Source organism: Balaenoptera borealis (assembly GCF_965194805.1).
Source record: "Balaenoptera borealis genome assembly, chromosome: 1".
In the NCBI taxonomy this organism is placed as follows: domain Eukaryota; kingdom Metazoa; phylum Chordata; class Mammalia; order Artiodactyla; family Balaenopteridae; genus Balaenoptera; species Balaenoptera borealis.
Genome location: NC_138860.1, coordinates 21,497,325 through 21,522,312, shown reverse-complemented (window position 1 = coordinate 21,522,312; position 24,988 = coordinate 21,497,325). Strand labels below are relative to the sequence as shown.

Here is a 24,988-nt window from a genome sequence, read left to right as displayed (position 1 = left end):
CTGCCCCATCTCTATTTTCAGTGCCTGTCTTCTCTCCTCATCCTAGCTGTGCAAGTATCAGTTAAGAATTAGAACATTTTAGGATGGGGGTGGGAAGGGGGTAGAAGAGACAGAAGATACCAATATCATTCTTTAGATTTTCAATAATATCATGCTTGGGGTGTTCTGATATAGGAATAATGGGCAAAATGAAGGGCTACTCTGAAGCAATTAGTTGTGTAGGTTCAGTAATGTGAATAATCTTAAGAATGCCTTATGTCTTTGAAAAATGTCAAGAAAATATGATTTTTCCTCTAAGTCACTCAGGTCCTAGAATAAGAATAAACAAAAGAAAATAAAAACTAATTAGCTAAGCTAAGAACTGTGGCAACCAAGATATCAGATGCAAAAGTTTTATCCCCTAAACCAATGAATGTAATGCTAAAAAAATAATAAAACATGCCACATAAGTTGCCATGAACTTAATAATTTGTTTTCTATGGTATGTCTTACAGGTAGCAATGCTTGCACATAAGAAAAAGAATACTATGGCTGGGATTTGCTTCAAGTGAGATTTTTGTTATTAATTTTTTCCCCTCCACCAAAGGGTCCAGGCCTTCAGTGTAAAGGAAAAATTAGTGTTCAAATTACCAGTAATATTTTTCTGTCCAGTCAACAAACAAAGGCAAAAACAGACAGCCTTCTTCCTCTCCCCTTGCCCACTTATCACCCTCTGACCAACATACACACAAAATGTGGAAATGTGCAGTAAGAAAAATAGGTCATCAAATGCTAGTGGTCTATTTAACCTACACATGAAAGCCAACAAGAAAAAAAAGAAAACCATTGTTTGGCTCACTAACCCTTCTGGCATGGCATTTTTCTGAGTGGACAAAACAGCTTCTGGAGAAATCTCTCTCCAGTCTCTCCCCACCTCTGTCAGACACACAGGTACTAGAAGAAATCGTCTCTTTTCAGTCTGAGTACACGGTTATGACAAACCTGGGTCACCCATGAGGAAGATTCCTTTGCATATTTTCACCCAATTTATAAACTGCTCAACAGGGGTATTTCTGAACAGGGAATGCCAGAACGATGCATAACGTTTCAATGTGAACACTAATACCCAGAAGATACTCACTGTACTAGGATGCAAATTTAGCATTATTGACTTATTTTCCTTTCAGATAGAGCTCGTCAAACACTCAAACACACACACACACACACACACACATTCAGCTATATAAACATCAACGCTGTAAGAAATGGAAGAATTAATGTAGACATTAAAAAATTTCTTCATAAATTATTTTAGTGGAAAAGACCAAGCATTTATAAATATCAAAACATATAATGTAAATCAAGCAGATGCTACTTCTCTCATCAGCCTTACCGTCACTTTGGAAAGTAGTCTGCCAATCCCGACTTCCTTTTATAATGACCATTGAGAAGGATTTTTTTTTTTTGGCCAACCCACATGGCATGCGGAATCTTAGTTCCCCGACCAGAAATTGAATCCACGGCCCCTGCAGTGGAAGCACGAAGTCTTAACCACTGGACTGCCAGGGAAGTCCCTGAGAAGGATTTTGAACTGTAGTCAACACAGTTGCTCTCTTCTTCAGTAAATCACTCCTAGGTATAAACACCTCCTATAAAACACTCAAATGATATCCCCAACACAAAGCATTGGTAGTTAAAAGTATTATCCAACTAGTGGGAAGATAAGGTAGATAAACTGGTAAGAGCCCTAAAGTGACCCAGGAGGCACAAACTCTAATCTTTTTTCCAGCACTTTCTTAACATGCCATCTCAGCAAGATCTGCTCCCTTAAGCTTCTTTTTACTGAAGGATATATCCTCCCTTTTGTTGTTAACAAAAGAAAAAGCTGTATGCAAATGTTCTGAAAACAATAAAACGTATTAATCAAAGGCCATCTAAAAAGGCACTAGAGTTTTTAAAAAGTTAATTGAAATTTAAGATGTTTATTTGTATGGTTAAGTGAAAGATAGTCTAGAAAATGTAAGAAGCAATTGCTTGATGAGATAAATTGTCATTTCTCGGAATTAGAAACTCTCATTGTACAAATACTCCACAGAAATCACAGAGGGCATAAGCTTTCTCTTGCCTCTACCCATGACTCATGTTCCCAAGCCTTCTCTTCAGACCTCAGCCAAGCTACCGGAGCTGATGCAATCTTCCAGGCTGAATGGGAAAATCAAGACCTCCTCTTGGCCCTTCCATCAGGATAGAAGGAAGACTTTTTCTAGTTTGTCGATTTGTTCTGACCATCCTAGGTTGGTTAATATCATTTCAGAGGGTCTATTTTTGGTATTTAATTCAATCAGCCCTATTGACTATAATCACAGCTGTCAGGTGGGTTACGCTAGTGAGAAGTATCTGACAAAAATCCTCAAAGTTTTCAAGTGAAACTGGGCTTAAGACAGAATGCCATCAACCTGGGACACTCATCAAAGTACCCTGAACTCCTCTGTAGACTCTCCGCAACTTCATCTGTTTCCCTATCTAATTAAATCTGCTTTTCGTCAGGAAAAATAATTTTTCTTTTTCTTTGTAACAAGAATTACAACTATCATTCTCTCTTATTTTTATTGCAAATGCATCATATTGTAGTTACATAAGAGTTAAATAGATTTTTGCAGGCCAGCCAAGGGACCTAATCACCATTTATAACATTTTTTCCCCAGTGTGGTAAAATGCAGTTCAAGTGCCAAATAACTGACTTACGAATGATTTTTGGAGCACAACTTGTTTTGTAACTTGGAGATTTCTTGTAATGAAGTAGGTACAAGTGGAGAGTAAAGAATAATTTGAACTCTGACTTTGGCTTGTATTTGAAGTAAATCATATAAGCTTTCTATGATTCACTTTCTTCAATCATAAAATGGGAACAATCAAATTGACTGTATAAATAAGTTGTGGATTATAAGTAAAAAACAATAAAAAAGCAAAAGCAGACAAAAATTATTCTAAGAAATGTTTACAGATTAAGTTCAGTGGATGTATTTGTGTAAGAATTCAGGTGACCAGGAGAACAGCAAAGTTTCCATCTAAAGTCAAGAGTTGACCTTAAGGCCACACAGAGAAAGACTTTATTTCTTTAGAAATGAGACAAATGAGAAAAAAATTTGGTCTGAGCCAGAGAAAACAGGAAAAGAGATGAGAGAGTGGAAGATTCAACATCATAAAAATGAATTATTGTGATAAATGTAATGCTATGTGATTATAAATGCAGTGATAATAGTATTTATACGGGAAGTTTAAAATAAGTTTTGGATAAAATATAATGAACAATTTTAAAAGAGCTTTGTTGAAATCACCTGTTTTCCCCAGGGCCATAACACACAGGGACTGCCAAAAGAAAGCTATTCTTGAGACACTGGCTTGAGGTGTGATGGAGCCCCATGGCCAGATATTTTAGTGTATTTCCTGTTGTTCATGAATATAGCATGCCAATATCAATACATCGGAAGCCACTAATCTCACACTTCCTATTTCACCTTTTCTATACTAGCATTTTTATGTCCTGAGTGCTTTAGCTGTTTGGGGACTGACTATAAGGCCTTTGGCCGAAGACCATCTTCTGATTACATTTTAAAATTTAAGATATTTTTATTTGAGCCTCAGTTCTTCACATGTATAAATCAGGATGGGAATCAATGTCCACCTCATAGGATTACTATGAGAATGTAAAAATATTTTGAAAACCATAAAGGGCTATGTATTTACAATGGAATGAGAATATAAAAAAATATGGAATGATGCTTCCTAGTTCCAAAGCTGAAATTATGTTTTAAAATGGCATCAGAGATATCTGTGGCTTAGAAGAAATGGCCTGGGTGGGTCTGAATTTGAAAGTTGACTCTACGGGTTACTAATGTTGAGAACCTAGGTCAAGTTACTTACACTCTTAGAGTCTCTAAGTCTTGATTCTTCTTAGAGTTAAATTTGTTTAAAATGCAAATTGGTGCAACCTTCTAAAAGAGCAACATGGCACTACTAATCAAAATTTGAAATACCCTCATCCTTTGACTCACAATTCTACTGGGAGTTTACCCTCTGGATATATTTGAACAATGTGTAAAGATAAATGTCCGGATAAAGACGCTGACTGCACCACTGCTTGTAACAATGAAAACTGGAAACCACCTAAATTATCAATAGGGGACTTAAATTCTGTCATATCCATACCTTGGGTATTCTGCACAATGAAAAATAATGAGTTAAATCAAGATTATTGCTAGGGAAAGAAGTCCAAAGTACATCTTCATGTGTGAATAAAACGTAGCTGCAGAAGAGCCTATGTGGTATGAATCCATTTCATTAAAAAAGCGGCGAAAACACACATGTATGGTTAGTATACACACAGATAATTTCTAGAAGGACGTAAGAAAATGCTAACATGGTTTCCTGCTGGAGAGTTGGACTGGGCCATTTGGAAGGGTAGAGAAGACTTTCACATTTTACTTTCTATACTGCTTGCAACTTTTACTACAAATGTGCCACCTTCATAGTAATAAAATATTAATGAAACAACATATAAAGTTTCTAGCACAGTGACTAATAATGAACAGAAGATAATTATTATTAAAATGCAAAAACAGAAGCAAACTTATTTCACCTTAAAGGATAAACAGTCATCTCTTCACTGGATGCATTTTTAATTGTTTGTCTTCCAGTATATGTCTGCTTTCTCACAATAGCACCCTACACAATATATCAAATAATTGGATAAAGCAGGAAATCAAAAAGGATTTAAGGAGCAAGAACAGATGAACACAAACTATTCGGAAAAAGGTTTTCAACATATCTTATCTCCCAGCTTCCAAATTTTGGGAAACATAAATTATTATTTGTTGGACCAAAGCTATCTATGAACCAAAAGTATCATGACTAGTTTCATAAGTATTAAACAGAGAATACAGAGAAGAAATATAGAGTCATTTCAATCAAATGTAAAGAGAAAAGTCATCAGAGCTCATGTGATTAGAATGTTCAAACAATTACATCCTACTCTGGGCTCAGGACACTTACACCTATAAGATCAAAGGAAATAACCCTGCTTCAAAGACTAAAAGTAGTATCTCATTGAAAATGCTATCATATAATCATAGTAGGAACTGCTGGAATTATGGAAATTTTATTCATCAACATATTACATGTGAAAATATGCTAAGGACACACAATTTACCCAAAAGATGCCATCAAACTATTTAGGTGGCTCAACATCCAAAAAGCGTTATGAAAGGCTCTCAGTAGCTCCTTGCAACTGGAAGCCATAACTGTTTTTGTGGCCAGAAAACTGTCAAGTTAAAATCTAAATGTAATGTTGAAGAGAATACACAGACATGTTCCGATTACCACAGTAACCACTCAGCAAAGCCATCACCATCCTTGACAAACACAGGGCTCAGATAGCCTGAAGGAACAACATCTTCATTCGCATCGGCAGCTACCCTGGTACACCTCAGCGGTATTGCCAAATACTTTCACACACATGACCTCACTTGAGTTTATCCTCCTAATAGCCCTCAGAAAAACAGGTGTGGCAGGCATTACCGCTCTACTTTGCAAAAGAAAACTTGAGACACAGAGTCTCAGATGGTAAGGCCAGGAAGTCTGATGGCGAGGTTTTGAGGGATTTCTGCTAAACTACATTCCATAAGCTTAGATAATGTATTCCAGAATAACCCTTTGCTTCATCAGATTCATAACATCAAACTTAACAATAAATGGCAAGACTCAATCAAAAACAAGATCCCATATTGTAGCCAATCATCTTTTTCAGAAGTGATGTTCCCTATAACACAGTTTCACTAGACAAAATACAAAACACTGGTAACAGTGTTTCTCAAACATAGGGATCACTTGAGGATGTTGCTAAAATGTAGATCCTGATACAGTCCATCTGGAGTGGGACAAGAATCTTCCAACAACAAGCCCATACCATTGGTCCCTGGAACACACTTTGTGTAGCAAGGCAAAAGCACAAACTAGGTGGGGAGGCTACAAGAGAATCAGGCCTAAGTAATGGCAAAATGATGCCCAATTAAAGCAGAATGGATGCAACAAGTAGGGAAATGATACCAGTTAACAGAGAAATAAAGTCCTGTTTTTCTAATTAAGACAGAAAAGTAACAAATTTTAATAGTAGAGGTTCTAATTGATAACCAAGTTTAATTGTGGCTTATTTCAGGACTCCTAAACCGTTGTATACATAGAAATAACAACCAATCAGATTTTAATCTTTTTCATGTAATGTATATGGATTGAAGCACCTTGCCCAGTTAACTGGGGGAGACAATCTTTTTCTCTCAAGTGGTACTAGATATTGGAGATACCTGAAGTCTTTTTTTCATACCAGGTATAAAGGCAGTTTGGGAGTACCTGTATTCATTATGCACCAAACCTGTTTTAATATGAAATTGGTCCCCTAAAATTGCTTGATGCTTATCCTAAAATGATGGTCTCATTTCTTATCACTGGTACCAAGATGCCCTATTAATATTTAGTGCTATGGCAAGAGAAAAAACAGCTTCTCTAAATGCACCAGAGAAACGGACAAAGAAGTATATTTGTGGCATCTTCTATAGTGGGACTGTTAAAGCTGGAAGGTAGAAGGACATCAGCCAGGTTTTTTCTCTAGGAATATATTTCCCTTCAAAGGGCTATTAAAATGTTTTTTTTTGTCATCTCACTGTGTCAGACACTTTCCTCACAATACCTCTGTGAAGATTTTATTAAACCCATTATAGAGAAAACTGAGGGTCAAAAATACTACAGTGTAACTAATGCAAATCACATGATTGGGATTCAATCTTAGACCAGCATGTCTCTGAAAGTAAGGCTTTTCAACCAACCTCAAGATGCTTCTAGGGCAATGCCAAGTTCAACTAGCTTTTATAGGACCACTAGAGGCTACTGCTATAAAATTCAGTCTGAAGGTCCACGTGAAAAATATCCTCTGAATTCAATATTTCCCAAGACAGTTTTAAAAGGTACAATTCAACATTCAAGAGTATCAGAGACATATTTTACTGAATTAAAAGAAGTGCTATCTACCCATGTATCATATTATCTAAACCTGAAAAGCAAGGCGATGGATTAATCTTTGTTGTCATGTAGGATCTGGACTATTTCAAAATAATGTAATTGTGACCTGACAGCAAAATCTGTATCTTTAATCAAAGAATCAGGCCCTCTTAAGGAACTAAAAAGTATAGTCTTAAATAAAGAAATATAATCTTCTCCCCTTCTGAGATGAATTAAATTTTCTTATTTTTCTTTGAGTTCATGAACTTTCTACGATTAAACTCTCCTTCAATAAGAACACTTTAAGTATCCTCATTTAATCACCTATAAGCATTTTATCTGTTGCAAAGAATTCTACAGAAATTAAGTACTACTGCTATCATTCCCCTTAATCATAAACTGCAATAAATTAGAAGCCATTTTCTCAAAGAAACAATGTTATACATTTGAGAATCTATACCACTACACAAACATTTAATAAGAACCCACTAGGTATTACTATGCTTTGCATCACACTACGAGAAAGCAAACTGTTGCGTTCTAGGAAATCTGAAAGTAAGGGATCACTATTCTTTTACAATGAAAACTCACTGTTGCCTATTAAATTTATATTATCAAGAAGGTAGTTTCAACTTATGCTAACAAACATCATCTTTGAAAATGAAATATACCTAACATTTTTATATAACCTCTTTTAAATATGATTATACACAAGATGTATAGGTAAAGGCACCAATAAAGATAAACTATAAATGTTACATGTTTCATTTTTACAAAAACCATTCATAATATTTACAAACAGCTTAATGATACAGAAGAAAAATTAAAATTGACAGATACAGTTTTCCCCTTGCCCAGATTTACAGAACTATATTGATAGATAAGAGTTAAAAAACATTAGGAAGATATTATAGCGTATGTGCCATAGCAAATCTGAAGACCCTGAATTTGGAAAGCAGTCTTATTGCTAGATATGAATTAGGTTGTCAAGGCTGAGATTTATACTTATGGGGTGAATGATAGGAATTTCAGGGCTGTGGAAACATCAGTCTCATTTTTCTCATGTTTTATGTTTAATGTACCTTTGGTAGAAGGTCTATGTGGGAAGAGAAATGTGGGTGTAAAATAAAGTTTATCTTTTACAGTCTGGGATAAATGACAGTCAAGAACATTATCTTTTTAGCATAAACACTTATCTACCTAAATATATATTTCAAGAACACTATTACTATATTGCAGTTATTAAAGCAGTTTTCAGAGATCTCTTTTCCAAGTTCATCCACCAAAATTATCATTCCACAAAATATTCACCACTTCTCCCCACACTTACATGTGTTATATCCATAAGCATCGATACCCCTAAAAAAGAGAAAGAGAAAGTATTCTTTTATCTTTGAGTTCCTATTTCAGATGAGTTTCAATTCTATAAAGCTGCAATAATTTCTTTTAACCCTAAGTCTGAAGATTTATGTTCATTTGCATAACTAAGAATATATGAAATAAAACTAGAGACGTCTCTATAGTCAGAAATGTCGATCTCTGGTCTTTCAAAAAAAATTCTAGAAAGCCCACTAAAAAGTTGTTATTTAACTCAAGAATCAGCTGAGACATCCATTTGGACTCTGCTGCAAGTCTTGAAGGGAACACAATAAATATAACAAATATTCACAAAGTTACAAGTCTATTACAGTGGTTTCAACCCATTCTGCACACTAGAATCACTTCAGTAATATGAAAAAAAAATTACAGACACAGGGCCCTGGCCCCAGACATTATGATTTAATTCATATTGTAATGGGGTGTGGACATTAGCAGTTTTAAATGCTCCCCAGATGATTCTAATGTGCAGCTAGGGTTCAGAACGACGGATTTATACTTTATTTAATTAATGCTGATCAATTTATAAGAGCAAGCAACTGCCACTCAAAATATTCAATATTGGTTCAGAAAATATTGCTTGAAATGCAGAATATTGCTGTATATTCGAAAACATTTGGAGCTGGTACTCCATGTTAGACATGTATTATAGTATTTGGATTAGCTTTACTTCTTTTGGGGTTACACTTGACGTTATAAGGGTGGGGACAAGGGTACGGGGAAGAGAAATCCTTAATAAGACATTAGTTTGAGAGACAACAGTGTGGAATTCATGTGGAACAATGTTGTGGAAACACAAAACAACTTGTCACACAGTCTCAAGTACTTACAGATCATTTGGATAGAGTTTAGGGTATAGCCAATTGGACTAACAAGTTTATTTAACCCTCAAGAAAAAATATCTCCCCAACCCCTGGTCAGTCTCCAATATGAAGTCCCAAGCCTCTCTATTAAAGGAGCATGTTCCCTGAAGTTTTGTGCCAAAAAAAGAAAGAAAAAGAAAGAAAGAAAGAGAGAGAGCAAGAAGGAAGGAAAGAAGGAAGGAAGGAAGGAAGGAAAAAAAAGAAAAAGAAAAGGAAAAAGAAAAGAAAAAATACTTCTGATTGCATTTTAAGCATTTTAAACGTTTCAATTCTAGAGTCAGACAACCTCCAGACACCAGGCCTCCTATCTAGCCTCACAACCTAGTAAAAAAAGAATTAATCACAAGATGCTTTGGTAATAAACAAGACCCCCAAGATGTGACAGGTTTATCTTTAGGCCATAAGATTTCATCTGAAATTATTTTGCCTCAACTAAAATCACAAAACATTGAGCAATCTATCTGTATCACTATAGCTCTTCCCCAGTAGAAACAGGATCATATGACTGAGTTTAACTCATGTTGTTGAACAGATCACAAGCCTGTCTAAGACACCATGAATGTTTAATATTTTACACATCTCAAAAATCTCAAAATTTAGCAGCTCAAAGGAAAAAACCATCACCGAGATAAATCAAAATAAGAAAATTCTACATGCACATATTGTGAGGCAAAAGAATGTGAAGGGATTTTTAAAAAACGTCTTCCATAAAGACAAAAACTGAGATCAATCACCATAAAGCACTTGAAAGTTGTTTGATTTAGATGGTAACCTGTTGTTTCTTCATATTACACTTAGAATTATCTAAGCTTTTCCCACCAATGCTAAGTATGACACCAGGCTCCACTCCCTGCTGTTTTGTGAAGTTTGAGAAGTAGCAAATCAAATTTCCTAGAGCAGCTCCCCAAATGCGTTCTTCCCTGCAGAGTCCAGCAAATCAAGTCTCAGGGGTATCCTTCAGTCTTCTGAGCAACTTGGGAAACATATCTCAAGGTATTTGTATGAGACAATTGAAGACATCCTTTTACTTAAAGGACGCTGAGATTTACTTTCAGCGTAGAAAAACATCAAATATTTGAATTGGATCAGCAAAGTAACTCTTAGCAAGAGTCTGGGTACACCTTTCATAAATCTTTTTCTATTCCTTACTTAAATTATCATTATAAATGCTTGTGCATTCTGCTGTTTGCTTTCTTGCATACATTAGGTGAACTGAAATTCCATCTACATTGTTCAAGTGGGATTCTTGTTTGCTCACAAAGGTAATTAAGTTGTATTTTTCAGTTAAATAGGTGAATGTCTTTATTTAGACAGCATATAATAAGCACCTACTGTGTTCCTTGTGAATAGTTTTCTTCGAATCTAATATGCGAGCCTGAAATAAGTGAGCCTGTTGAATACTGATTAAAATGATAAAAGAATAGAAATTAAGAGAGAGAGACCAAAGAGCCACCCTCTTCCCCAAGTCTTGCTTTTCTCATATATTTAGTTGCTTTGTTCTATATTTTTTCCAAAAGGCTGAGAAGTTAAGCAGTTCATTTGTCTTGATCCTAAACACCGTTTTATTTCCCGTTAGGATGTGATCAGGAATTGTAATTTTTGAAAAATCGGAAATGTTCATACAGTCAGTGTGTCAAGGCTGTCAATCAATCACCCATACTGAGCTATGAGAGAGTTATAAGAGTTGAACTGTTGAGGGTGCTCTGATCCAATCCCAGAAATGAAAGCAGTTAGAATGAAAGGTAAAGAATTGGTACACAGCAGACACTGAAAAGCAGATTTCCCCAGTTGCCAAAAAAGCATTGAGTGGTTCAATACAAACTAAAAAGACAACTGGGATTAGATTAAAATGTTGAATGAAACCATTTTATAATATATATCATTTCCCAGACTGAGGCAAGGTTACATGTATTTACTAAACTGCTTTGTAGGTCATTCATTTCAGACATTACATATTTTTTCATAATCAGTGCAAATAGTTCATGCTCACAACTCTATATTTCACGTCTAAGATGTAAGCTATATGAAGCATGGAAGATACATAAAAAATACTCTGCCTTGCCTCTGTATACTAAAACAAAAATTGACAAATGAAGTATAATCATCCAATAAAATATTCCAATATTTAAGATTTGGCAAAGAAAGCATCCTAAGATAGTTTATTAAGAGATATAATTTTTAAAAATAATGCCAAGACTATTTAACATTTTAAAAAGTAGAAATATGTCAGCAGACATTAAAACCATGGGAAGTAGTAAAGCCACTACCAGTGGAACACTCTAGAGTTTATTTACATAGTTTAGTGACTTCCCAGCCATCAAAGGGAATTGGAGTTTTCTTAAATTATAAATTATCATCTAAAATAACCCTCTTGTGGGTAAAAAGTACATATTCATTCTTTTCCTTTCAACAGGAATACCTGTTAAAGAAAATTTTAGCAAATTGTAAAGTATGCTCTCTATTTCTTGCATTATCCCTGAAGAAAGTCATTTATGGTCAGTCAATGATTTGCATGAAATACCTCAGTTTTTGCCAAATTTTTATCCACTTGGTTTTAAAAAAATTTACATTTTACTACAAAACATACAAATATTTCACAAGTTAAACTAGTTTGAAATTTTCTACTAGTCACGTATAAATTATCCATTCTAATTTTAAGCAAAAGTAAATATGGCAAATGCATTCTGATTTCTACTTTATGTAGTAAATCCAATTATAATGTAGTTATCATTGCCACCATTAAAATGAATACAATGCACAAAACGTTTAATCACCTCAAAAACAACTTGAGGGTGTATAGCGAGATGTGTATTTAAAATGAACATTGATAAAAATTAAACTTGCTGTGGAAGTTTGGCTCGCAAGTGTATATCTTCATGCAACTTCTCTTTTTATAAGTTGGAAGATGTTAATATTTTACTATTTTCTTACAATATTTAATTCACAAAAGCGGTTAAAGTGATTGCTACAATTCTACATCTATTTTTCTACCAACTGGCAATGAGAGAAGCACATATTTCCCAACTTCTGATCTAGATAGTGGTTAAAGAAGAATCTCAAATCGTGAAACAGCTAAACAACTTGAAATCTAACTTCATAAAACTTCATAAAAATAGCACATTTGAATAAACCTTAAGAAACAACTTACCTTACTGTGCTAGACTATCATTCAAAAAAACTTCGTAAGATTTTAATGCATTCAGATGCCGTTCAAAGCTTACACTGAAAAAAAACTGTGAGCTGGAATTTTAAATTCGATCCAAGAAGCACACAGCAAAGTTCAGTTTTTAAATAAATTCTCCCCAAATAACACATTCACAGAAGCATGAGTAAATGTATTACCTTTATGTTAAAAGAAGAAACGTCCCTGGTTTAGTTTGGTCTGCAAATGATTGCAGTAGCCACAGCCGAAACTGGCCGCAGGAACAGAGCACACAGAGAGCGACCAGGGAGTCTCAGGGGTAGTTCCTCGGAGCGGTGGGACAGACGGAATGACAAGCACATGCAGATTGCTTTGAATTAAGCATGTTCGTTCGGGGCTGGAACTTTCCGTGTTTGCTCTCCTATAGGACAGGAGAGTTTTTCTCCTACTTAACCCCTGGGGGCAAGGTCTCAATAATGGTAACAGCTGGCATACAGAGGGGCTTGATCTGAGCACAAGGTCAGCAAGCCAGGATATGAAGGTGACATGTAATTTCTAGCCTTTTCCTGCTTCTACAGGGAAATTGCACGAAGGACTGTTTTTAGTTATAACTTCCTTTGATCTTTTGGATTTAAAGTTACTTAGTAGATTAAAGCCATGCTAGCTGATATTATTTGCTTGCTTAGGCTAACTTAAGTGTTACAGATTCAGTTTTCTGACACATAGGGCTACTGCATTTAAACTAACACAAATAAACACCAATCCGTGTTTATTTCCAAGTTCCGAGGATTCTTGTGTTCTTTCACAAATGGCTCTTGAGAGTCTGCTTTTAAGGCAGAAAGTTCATAATTTTTAAAAGAGGCAGAGTCTTCTCTATTAAAAAGGAAAGTATTATTTAAAGCAGTTGTAAGTGTTTCTCTTCAATTTTCCTAAACAAAAACAGTTTGTTATGTGAATTTGACACTGCTTTTTTATAAATTTGTGGTCCTATTGATGCCAGTATTTAAAATTTCACAGCCACAACAACATAAAAACCTTACAAAAACCTGCAAACAAATGCTTTAAATTTACACATGACATCCATTGGCAAATACGTGATAATTTACTGCATCCATGAAATCTAACTTTTCATGACTTCTCTAATAAAAACATATAAACAACTCTTTTAACAGGCTGTACTGATAGTAATTTCAAAATTAAAGAAGATAACACGAGTGATCAAAGAAAAATTAGGTAAAATTGGGCTTCATCAAAATAAAAAACTTATGTACATCAAAAAACATCATCAAGAAAGTGAAAAGAAAACCTACAGAATGGGAGAAAATATTTGCAAACCACATAACTGAAAGGCTAGTAACCATAAAATATAAAAAACTTACAAATCAGCAATAAAAAGACAATCTAATTTAAAAATAGGCAAAGTTTTGGAATAGAGATTTTTCTAAAGAAAATATCCAAATGGCTAATACGCACATAAAAAAGATGTTCAACATCACTAGTTATTAAGGAGTGCAAATTAAAACCACAATGAAAGACTACTTGACATCCACTAGGATAGCTATAATCAAAAGAAGAAAGAGGAAGGAAGGGAGGGAGGGAACAAATGTTGGCAAGGATATGGAAGAACTGGAACATCATACACTGCTAGTGGGAACGTAAAATGGTATAGCCACTGTGGAAAATGGTCCAGCGGTCCCTCAGAAAATTAAACATAGAGTTACCATATGACACAGCAATTTCACTCCAGGTACACTTGATCCTCATTATTTGTGGATTCCGTATTTGCATATTTGCCTACATGTTAAAATTTGTGATCCCAAAATAATCCTCACGGTGTTTCTCAGTCCTTCAGACATCTACATACACAGAGTAGGGGAAAATTTGAGTCTTCCAACAAACATGTTCCCAGGTGAGGTTGAACAAGGTGACACACTGCCTTCTTGTTTCAGTTCTCACACTGAAAACAAGTGTTCCTTTTGCAGTCTATTTTGGTGCCATGTTTTTCACATTTTTGTGCTTTTGTTGGCAATTTCACTGTTTAAAATGGCCCTAAAGTGTCATGTGCTGTGCTGTCTAGTGTTCCTAAGCTCAAGAAGGCTGTGATGTTCCTTACAGAGAAAATACATGTGTTAGATAAGTTTACTTAGGCATGAGTTAATGGTGCTGTTGGATGTGAGTTCAATGTTAATGAATCAACAGCATATATTAGATAAGGTATCTTTAAACAGAAACACACACAAAGCAAGGTCATGTATTGACTGTATGTCAAAAATGTGACCAGAGTCTTGAAGGAACCTAACCCTGTATTTCCCTGCAGAGCAATGACTCAGTATTCACTAATTCAGTGTTTGCAGAGACTTTAAAGAATGTAACTACTGCAAATGAGGGGAATCAACTGTATATATACCCAAGAGAATTGAAAACGTATGTTCATAAAAATTTTGTAACGAATGTTCATAGCAGCATTATTCACAACCAAGGAATCAACTCAAATGTCCATCAAATGATGCATGGATGAGCAAAATGTGGTACACACATACAATGGAATATTATCCAGCTATAAGAAGGAATAAAGCACTGATACATGTTACAACATGGATGGACCTTGAAAACACTATGCTAAGTGAAAGCCAGACACAAAAGGTCACATACTGTATGATTCCATTTACATGAAATATCCAGAATAGTCAAATCCATAGAGATAGAAAGTAGATTAGTGGATGCCAGGGGTTGGGGGATGGAGACAGAGGACAGGGAGTGACTGCTAATAGATTTGGAGTTTCTTTTGGGGTGATAAAAATGTTCTAGAATTAGATAGTGATCATGGTTGCATAGCTTTGTGAATACAGTAAAACCCACTGAACTGTACACTTTAAAATGGTGCATTTTATGGTATGTGGATTCTATCTTGATAGGAAAATAAGGAAGGTATAATATTCTAGCCATTAGCCCAATGGTTCTCAAATTTGAGTGTGCATCAGAATCTCCTAGAAGGTTTGGGAGGAGGCAGATTGCTGTGTCTCATCCGCAAAGATTCTGATTCTGAGGTCTGGGATGGGGCCGGAGAATTTGCTTTTCTGCATGTCCCCAGGTAATGCTGACTCTGCTGGTCTGAAACCCACATTTTGAGAACCAGTGTATTAAAGACAGTGTATGAACTTCTAGAGGGTAGGAAAGGTAACTTTCATCTCTGTATCTTCTAAATTTACCTAGAAAAGAGCCAGTCTTGGGGATGAAAAAGACAGGGAGGGAGGGAGGGAAAAGGAGAAGTATTTACTCAAGTAAATATATTGAAAGAGTCAGTCCCTGAAATCTTAGGGTATGCTGGTTTCATGCCATATGTATGCCAAATGCTGTAGTACCTAAAAATCCCCCAAAAGGAATTACAGAATTTAAATGAAAATGAAGGTATTTTTAACATTCTTTGATCATCTGAATAGTACTTTGGTTTAGTTTATTAAAACAGCTAATCCCATTTCATTGTGCGTGTTACTGCAAGAGATGTAAACAAAGGTTCTAGAGTTGTGGATCCCATAAATTATTTCAAGAAACCTCTTAAATTAGTTAAGATGTCACAGAAACCAAAGGCCTGAACTCAACTCATAAACATGTAAATTCTTATTTCCATTTTTAGCAAAGGTACTGATTTGTACATTTAATCACTTATTTAAAAATGGGTCTATGTTAAAATACAATTACAATGCAATTTAAAGTACACTTCTGGTATTGTCACATGGAATCCATTATTATTCTGTAGATAATAATCAGGATTATTTCCAATCTCTTTGTATGTTTCTCAACATATTAAAGTGAAAAAGAAAATGCTAATAACCTTACAAAGTTTTAAGGTTCTCTGAAAACAGTATCCCTTTTTTTCTTGGATCACATTACTTAGGTATCTTTCTTCATTACTAGGAACACGGAAAGGTTACAGGAGAGGGACAGAGAGACAAGAGCTGGCCAGAGAGGCACAACAGTTAGTACTTTTTAAAACGTGAAAAAAACACCTGCTGGTTCATTATGTCTCAATTTTTTTTTTTTTAAATTTTATTTATTTATTTATTTTTGGCTGTGTTGGGTCTTCGTTTCTGTGCGAGGGCTTTCTCTAGTTGCGGCAAGTGGGGGCCACTCTTCATCACGGTGCGCGGGCCTCTCACTATCGTGGCCTCTCTTGTTGTGGAGCACAGGCTCCAGACACGCAAGCTCAGTAATTGTGGCTCACGGGCCCAGTTGCTCCGCGGCATGTGGGATCCTCCCAGACCAGGGCTCGAACCCGTGTCCCCCGCATTAGCAGGCAGATTCTCAACCACTGCGCCACCAGGGAAGCCCCCTGCTGGTTCATTAAACTCTTTCACATCTGAACTCAGTCCAAAATGTGATTCTAGATGTTGTTATATTTATTGACATTTAGAAGTCCCATCTATTAATCTTCGTGTGTGTGTGAGTTAAATGTCAAAACAGTTACGAATGAATAAACCGTGGTCTAAGGTAGATGGTAGAGTTCTGCTTCAGCAAGATTTTTACTTCAGTAGGGTCAAGTCAATAGCTTTGTCATTCGAAAGTACAAGTTCAGAAAAGTAATGACAGGAAAGAACTTCAGATAATATTCTACACTGTGTTTTAGTGTTTCTAGAGTACAGATTGTTAGGTACGCGCTTAAGACTTCAGCCCAGAACATTATTATGTTGCTCAAGTCAGAGCCAGAACTGGGAAATCAGTGGAGTCCTAAAGTGCAGTCTCAGCTCTGCCACTCACTAGCTCTGTAACCTTGAACTAGTCACTTAATCCAGAGGTTCGGGCCTCCTACTTACAAAGTCCATACATTTGATGAAATAATCTCACAGGTCCCTCTCGACTCTGATTTCAGTTTTTATGAATTTGGATACCACTCAAATGGATAAAACGAATCCCAGTTTTACTATTCAAATTTGGGTTAAGAAAAAAACTATACACTCAAAGTTGAGTCAGCGAGTTTGGAGCAAAGACCATAATGCAAGCAAACTGGAGCAGAAACAAAATAACTGTGATGCTAAAATTCCTTTCCATCAAGGTGGAAATATGTGCGTCAGTCTTACATATTCCTCTCACCTGAATTTACATTTTAAAATCTTATCACTTCTTTTAAAATCTCATTTCCTGTTGAAAACTCCACCTCCAAAAGCTACAATTCTTACAAATGAAAATGTTATCACCTTGCTTATCTTCCACAGTCTGACAGCTAAAGAATCTGCTCTTCACCCTCATAGTAACCTCCAGCCCTGGAGTCCTTAACCGTATCCTCTTCTAGTTTTCCTTGCTTTGCACTTTCTTCATACAGATCTGATAGTCAGCATTTATTTACTTTACAAGCCTTTTACTGTGCCAGCCTTTCAAAGGTCTCCCCTAAACTTGCTCTCCCACTCTTTTTTTTTTCCTCCAAGGTTTGCGAATGTTACTGAAAAATGTCACCAGAGAGGGAAGCGGAGACCTAAACCAAATGCAGACTCTCACCTCTGGAGGGTTCTCCGAGCTACTGAGATTCGTCTCATCTATCACAGATTCTTCACTGAAATCCCCACAGGGACTGCTGGAAATCTTTCCCATGCTCCCCACCTCAACCCTCTCTGTGAAAAATGCTATCTATTTTATGAAAAAAGAATGAAACTCTTTGACCACGAGTGCCTGCAAATATTACCATCTCTACCCCAAACTTTTTCTGGAACTCATCCCTTATCTCTCACAATGTCCATGCCTCTTTCCTAAATTAACTACTTACACACTAGGTCTGTGCTACCCAATAAGGTAGCCACTAGCCACATGGGACTACTTATATTTAAAGTAATTAAAATTAAATGCAGTTAAAATTTTGCACTCAGGTTGCACTAGCCGCATTTCAATTGCTCAACAGCTACATGTGGCTTGTGGCTACTGCACTGGACAGAGCAAAGAGAAAACTTTGCCCATCACTGCAAAGTTTCATCGGACAGCGCTCCCCTAGATCTACATGCTCCAAATCACTGCCATGTTTCTTTAGCCTGTCTCACTTGCCCTCCCCAAGTCCATCTACAACTCTTCCTCTTTGCTAGCTCCTTCATTATTTCCTTAGAAAAAATGTTTCCTTTTCCCCCAGTCTGAACAAGTAATCCTTCTCTTGGCCTGCTAGTGTTCAGGTCTACTTTTTCCTTTCCTTTCACTGCCAGGCAATACTCAAGCCTCACCTCCTCTCATTCCTTAACCTCTAACAATCTTACTCACCATCTAATACAACTGTTCCTTCAAAAGCAAAATTCAGTGGTCCTTTCTCAATACTCATTTTCTTTTTTTTTTTTTTAATATTTATTTATTATTTATTTTATTTATTTATTTTGGCTCCACCAGGTTTTAGTTGCAGCACACGGGATCTTCGTTGTGGCATGCAGGATCTTTAGTTTCGGCATGCGGACTTCTTAGTCGTGGCACACGGGATCTTCGTTGTGGCATGCGGGATCTTTTAGTTGCAGCATGTGGGCTTCTTAGTTGTGGCATGAGGGATCTAGTTCCCTTGCCAGGGATCGAACCTGGGCCCCCTGCACTGGGAGCACAGAGTCTTACCCACTGGACCACCAGGGAAGTCCCAATGTTCATTTTCTTTACATTTCTTCATTTCCCATCCCCACTGGCAATCTCTTTTCTCCTTGCTCAGTTTCCATTATTCTAACACTCTCTACCTCTTTAACCTCTATCCCATTTTCTTGGCAGATCCTCTGAATTCTCTTATTCTAAATCTTAGGCAATGTCCAAGGCTCTGTCCTTTGTCCTTTCTGCTCTATACTTGCTGCCTATGTCATCACATTCAACCTTTTTTCTAAGTTCCACTTTTGCCACTTTTGCTTTCTAAGGACATTTCAATATATATGTCCTGCCAGCACCTCAAACTCAATCAAGTACAATACAAACTATCTTATCATGTTCAAACAACTTCTTGATTTTCCTATTTCTATTTACACAGTCACTTAAGCCCCCAAATTTTAACTTAAAATATTTATTTATTGAACACCTGATCTGCACCTTTGACCTTTACACCACCATGTACCCTTATTTATTTGTTCTCAAGACCTAGCCATTGTTACATAAACCCTCCCTTCCTTTCCATTCCCTATCCCACTTTCTATGTACTATTCCCTGGAATTACTGCAATAGCCTACTAGATGTGACCTAATCTATGGTCCCCTAAAATTCCAATCTAAGCAACACAGAGCTTCCAGATTCATCATCATAACAGATAGATCTGACCAAGCTGCTCCTCAGTCCAGAAAACACTAATGGTTCCTCCATGCCACTAAGTAAAGTTTAAACATCTTACTTAGCCGGCACGCAAGACCCTCCAATATCTGGGCCCTTTCCCTTCCTACTCAGTCCCTTTGCCAAACAGAATTTGCTTTACTCCAAACAAGCTTGCACACAACCCCTCAGGGCTTATGCTCTTCCTTCCACTTGCAATGGTCTTTGTTCACATTTCCAGCTGCCATCATCCCATCCATTCTTTACAACACATGACAAACAGCGTATCTTCCATGAAGCCTTCTCTGATTGCCTAAGCCAGGAATTCTTTCATCCTTTCCTAAGTTATTGACCCTGAGAGCTCTCTTATGGCACTTAGTAGGTGTTAATTTTTTTTATCATGGTCATTTGTATACCTCTCTTACCCTCTTAATCTACACCTAACAGCACAAGCTCTTTTATTATCATTTTTATATCCCTTAGGAAGATCTAGTACCTGGTAGGTACTTGACAGATACTTACTGAAAAAATGATTTTTTACAATTTGTTACTATTACCTAAACCTTTTATTAAACAGAATAAATGTAGTTTTGGAATGTAGTCTGCAAAATAAAATTCAATACACAAAATCCTATTTTCCTGCTGATTTAAATGGGCCCTAAGTACCATTTCCACTATGGTTGTAGGAAAGAAACAACAGCCAAGATTCAATATATTTTAAGTATGACTGCAATATGTTGTACTTTTCTCTGCTTTTATTTTTAAAAATTTATTATTTATTTATTTGTTTATTTTTGGCTGTGTCGGGTCTTAGCTGCGGCACACAGGGTCTTCGTTGCAGGCCCTCTAGTTGTGGTACATGGGCTTTCTCTCTCTAGTTGTGGCACGACGGCTCCAGGGCGCGTGGGCTCTGTAGTTTGTGGCGTGCAGGCTCCAGTTGAGGCGCGCGAGCTCAGTAGCTGTGGCATGTGGGCTTAGTTGCCCCACGGCATGTGGGATCTTAGATCCCTGACCAGGGATGGAACCCACATCCCCTGCACTGGAAGGTGGATTCTTTACCACTGGACCACCAGGGAAGTCCCTTTTCTCTGTTTTTAAATTCTGAATATTAAATTTCTGCAGAATACTAAGAGATGTCAGTAATTGGCTTTTCACCCTTTTCTCCAAACCAGTAGAGGTCACTCCAGAAACTAATATGCCAGCTTCTTCCTGGGCAGTTTTTTAAATTTCTTTTTGTTTTGTTTCTAAGGTAGAATTTTCCTTGGCATGAGCAAAAATATTTTTAAGCAACGAAATTAAATTAGTTTTTCCCCACAGTGAGCCATTCAATTTAATAGACAATAGACTTTCTGTTTAATTGCCAATTGATCTTATTGTAGCAAATATGATTTCTGTGATAACATGCCTTGTAAACAAGTGAATCTGGGAAATCTTAATTTTTATTCATTACCTCCTTTGCTTGGTTTGATTAAAAACTAGGTAACCATATGCATTTTTTCAATAATCCCAAAAGCATTTTGGTCATCCAGAATGAAATTCACTTATCACTACCAAAAATTTTAATGAAGATCAGAAGTTGGGATATATATTTTAAGCAAAAAGCACAGAGGTTAGTAACTTTCAGAGAAAAAGTAGTCTCTTTTCTGTGAAGGAAAAAAGTCTTACTGTGCAATACAAAGCAACAGGCAAAAATTTCAGCTCTCCTGACCTAACAAAAAAATTGCTACTAAAAAGAACTTTTTAAATGTGAAAAATAACTCAAGCAAGTTAGTTTATTATAGGTTTCACGCTGGTATTCTGGTGAACATCTTGTCTTGACATGAGCAGCGTAAACAGCACGCTGCGCGAGAGCCTTTCTCCCACACAAAGTATGAAGAATGTTTTATATTTCAGAGGAGGAGAGGAGGCTCAGATTTGATAGTTTTATATCAAAAACAAGCTGGATCATTTCAGCCATAACAAAATAACTAGACTATAGATCATCTAAGAATATAATCTCGTGACACATGATGATTTAAAAGCAAAGCACAGTGCAGCCATGGGCTCTGGAGAGGTTCCAAAATATTTTTGGTTTGCAGTATAGGATTTCAAAGTAAGATATTTTACTTTTACAGTAGATGCTCCTAGCATGAAATATACTCCTAGAATGAAGACTAGTGTGTCTCAACTCTCATCTAATTAGAACATTATTTTAATGGTTTCAGCTGCATTGTTACCAAACCTTAAATGAATCTAAATGAATGTGGTATCACAGCATATGTTAAGAAGGATTATGACCAATAAATTGAAACTTTCTGTAAGTTAGACTTCTAATATTTATGGAGAAAGTTACACTTACTATACTTATGTCATGAAATAAAAATACATGCAAGTTAATTTTCCAAAAGTCAGACTTTATAGGAAAATATGTGCCACTTGCATACAAACACCTGTCGTCACTGCTAAAGGCTTAGGTTAAGTAACACTATGACACATCACACTCTCTGATATAAAATGAGGTTGTATGGATGAAAGTAAATGAAAATTCTAATTCTATTTTATTTATTTATACTTTTTATAACATGTGGTAATATTAAGTTTGGCAAGGAAAGAACCTTAAACTACCCGAACTCTAAGACTGAAGACGTTTATTAGGGTTAGATATTTCATAAAAGTGGCGGGAGTTGCTTTATATGTTGAAAACACACTCATTAGTTATTCAAAAGTTCAAGCAGTTCAAAATTATGAAACTCGTGCTATGTCTGGCTACATATTTCATATGTTTATATGAAATAAAATTTTGTGAGATGGCTGTAAATAGATAAGAAATAATGCAGTAACAAACGGGAAGGGAGTAAGGATATTTATTTCTATCAGAATATAAGAATATGAGATATATACTAGAAGACTAAAGTATCCCAACATGGCAGTGTTGTCAGACTCAAAATATAGGCCTGGCTGAAAGAATACATTTATAAATGGGGTGCATTAGAAACTAGGATTAGTAACTATGGACAGTAAAGGTTATCTTTTTTTTCCACATTATCTTTTATTTTTGATGTCTAGTGTTAGTAACATGTATAACATCTACAGTGTTTTGTATCACATAAGAAAATATTGATGTAAGTACTGACAGATAATTCACCCTGTAAACAGACAATGCAAACTCTCAGTATCAATAAATACAGTACCGTACTTAAAATGTATTTTCTCTTTCTTATGATTTTTCTTAATAACATTTTCTTTTCTCTAGCTTACTTTATTGTAAGAATATGTATATAGCACAAACAACATACAAAATAAGTGTTAATTGACTTTTTGTATTATCAGTAAGCCTTCCGGTAAACAGTAGGCTTAACGGTAGTTAAGTTTGGAGGAAGTCAAAAGTCAGACATGGATTCTCAACTGCACAGGGAGTTGGGGCTCTTAATCCCCATGTTGTTCAAGGGTCAACTGTAATTCTCTTCATACATTATTGGATTTAATTCGCTAATAATTTGTTGAGGTTTTTTTTTCACCTATGTTAACAAGAGATATTGGTCTGTAGGTTTCTTTTTGTAATTCTTTGTCTGGTTTTGGTATTAGAATACTGCTTGCCTCATAGAATGGGTTAGGAAATATTCCCTCTGTTTCTATCCTAGTAAAAGTTTATCTTAACATATTTAACATATTAACTTAATAGCATGACAAATGCCACTTCAAAACCATTGAAACAAAAATCATCACAACGATTGGTGGTCCTCAGGAACAAGGCATCTTTGGCACATTCATTGCAAACCCCCAATGCTGAAAGTCTAAGCAAGCTCTGGGTGGTCATTACCACACCTTTCTGGGCTGCCAGCCAGAATAGACCTCCTGGGGATGTACTGGTAAATGCTCCAGCTCCAGTGTTGGGAAGTGTGGACACAACAGGGAAGATGTCCGATGCCCATACCAAGCCACCATGGGTGTGCTGTGACACGTACTACTACAGCTGTCCCCAACCTTTTTGGCACCAGGCACTGGTTTCGTGGAAGACAATTTTTCCACAGACGCAGGGTTGGGGGGGGGATGGTTTCGGGATGATTCAAGTGCATTACATTTATTGTGCACTTTATTTCTATTATTATTACATTGTAATATGTGATGAAATAATTATACAACTCACCATAATGCAGAATCAGTGGGAGCCCTGAGCTTGTTTTCCTGCAACTAGATGGTCCCATCTGGGGATGATGGGAGACAGTGATACCTGAGTGATGGAGACAGTGATACCTTATGTTCACTCTGCTCCGTAATCTCGTTTTGGTTGCTGTCACTGCAGAAAACCCTGCTTCACAAAGATAGGATGTTGGAAATGGAAGCAGGCTTTTCAGTGCTTTTGTGGCAATCTCAGGATATCCCTCCTTGACTTTAACCCAGAACGTATGGAGATCTGAAGTTGTCTCAAACATACTTTTAAGGCCACCGTCATTTGCGATCTCAAGCAGTTGATCCTCTTCTAGTGCGGACAAAGTCGATTCACCTGGCTTATTCACAAATGGGTCGCGGATCCATTCCTTCCCAGTTCAGGGGTCTTTTGTGGTTGGGAAGTAATGCTCAAACTCTTTTGAAAGCTGAGATAGGTGACCATGCACCAGCTGGGAGAAAGAAGGCCCTGGCTCAGTCTCTTTCAAAATCTCTGCTAATGTTTGAAACATGTCACAAATCCCAGTGTTCACTGGTCACCCCCATAATTCCAGTTCGGCTTTGAATGCGGCCACTTTATCTGCCGACTTGAACACAGTTGTTCTCCCCTGAAGTGACAGATTGAGTTCCTTGAGCAGGTTGAATATGTCACACAAGTAAGCAAGTTTTGCGATCCATTGTGTCACTGAATTGTGCTGCCAGTGGTGACTGTTTTGCTAAAAGAAATCTCTAGAGTGTCTCTTGTAACTCAAAAACTCTGGCCAGTGGTCTACCTTTAGAAAGCCATCTCACTTCTGTGTATAAGAGAAGACGTGTGTGCTCTGCGTCCATCTCCTCACAGAGCTGTGCGAACAGACGTGGGTTAAGGGCGTATACTTTAACGTGGTTGATCATTTTAATCACATGCTGCAAAACGTTGTTAAGTTCAGGTGACATTTTTCGGCTAGCCAGCATTTCTCTATGGATGACCCAGTGCGTAGACTCACATTCAGAAGCGACCTCTTTGCCCCGAGTAGTGAGACCAGAAAGCTGTCCAGTCACGGCAGCTGCTCCGTCCGTGCATATACCGACACAAAATGACCAGTTCTGTTTTCCTGATATGTAATCATTCAAAAAATTGAATAGTTCTGCAGCTGTGATGCTGGTTGGCAACAAAAGTGCACATAACATATCTGCATGCACATCCTCCTGA

At 36.6% G+C, this 24,988-nt stretch overlaps 1 protein-coding gene across 9 annotated transcripts in view; it reads right to left on the bottom strand.

The window, feature by feature from the left end:
* DISP1 (dispatched RND transporter family member 1) overlaps window positions 1-24,988 on the bottom strand; it is a 228,287-nt gene that overhangs the window by 52,261 nt on the left and 151,038 nt on the right. The window contains exon 2 of one of the 9 annotated variants that reach the window (XM_082389744.1): window positions 8,360-8,388. The exons of 5 other annotated variants lie outside the window; for them this stretch is intronic. In XM_082389744.1, coding sequence (XP_082245870.1) covers window positions 8,360-8,388 — 29 coding nt within the window. 3 more of the 9 variants (XM_082389747.1, XM_082389745.1, XM_082389749.1) reach the window with 3 other exon arrangements.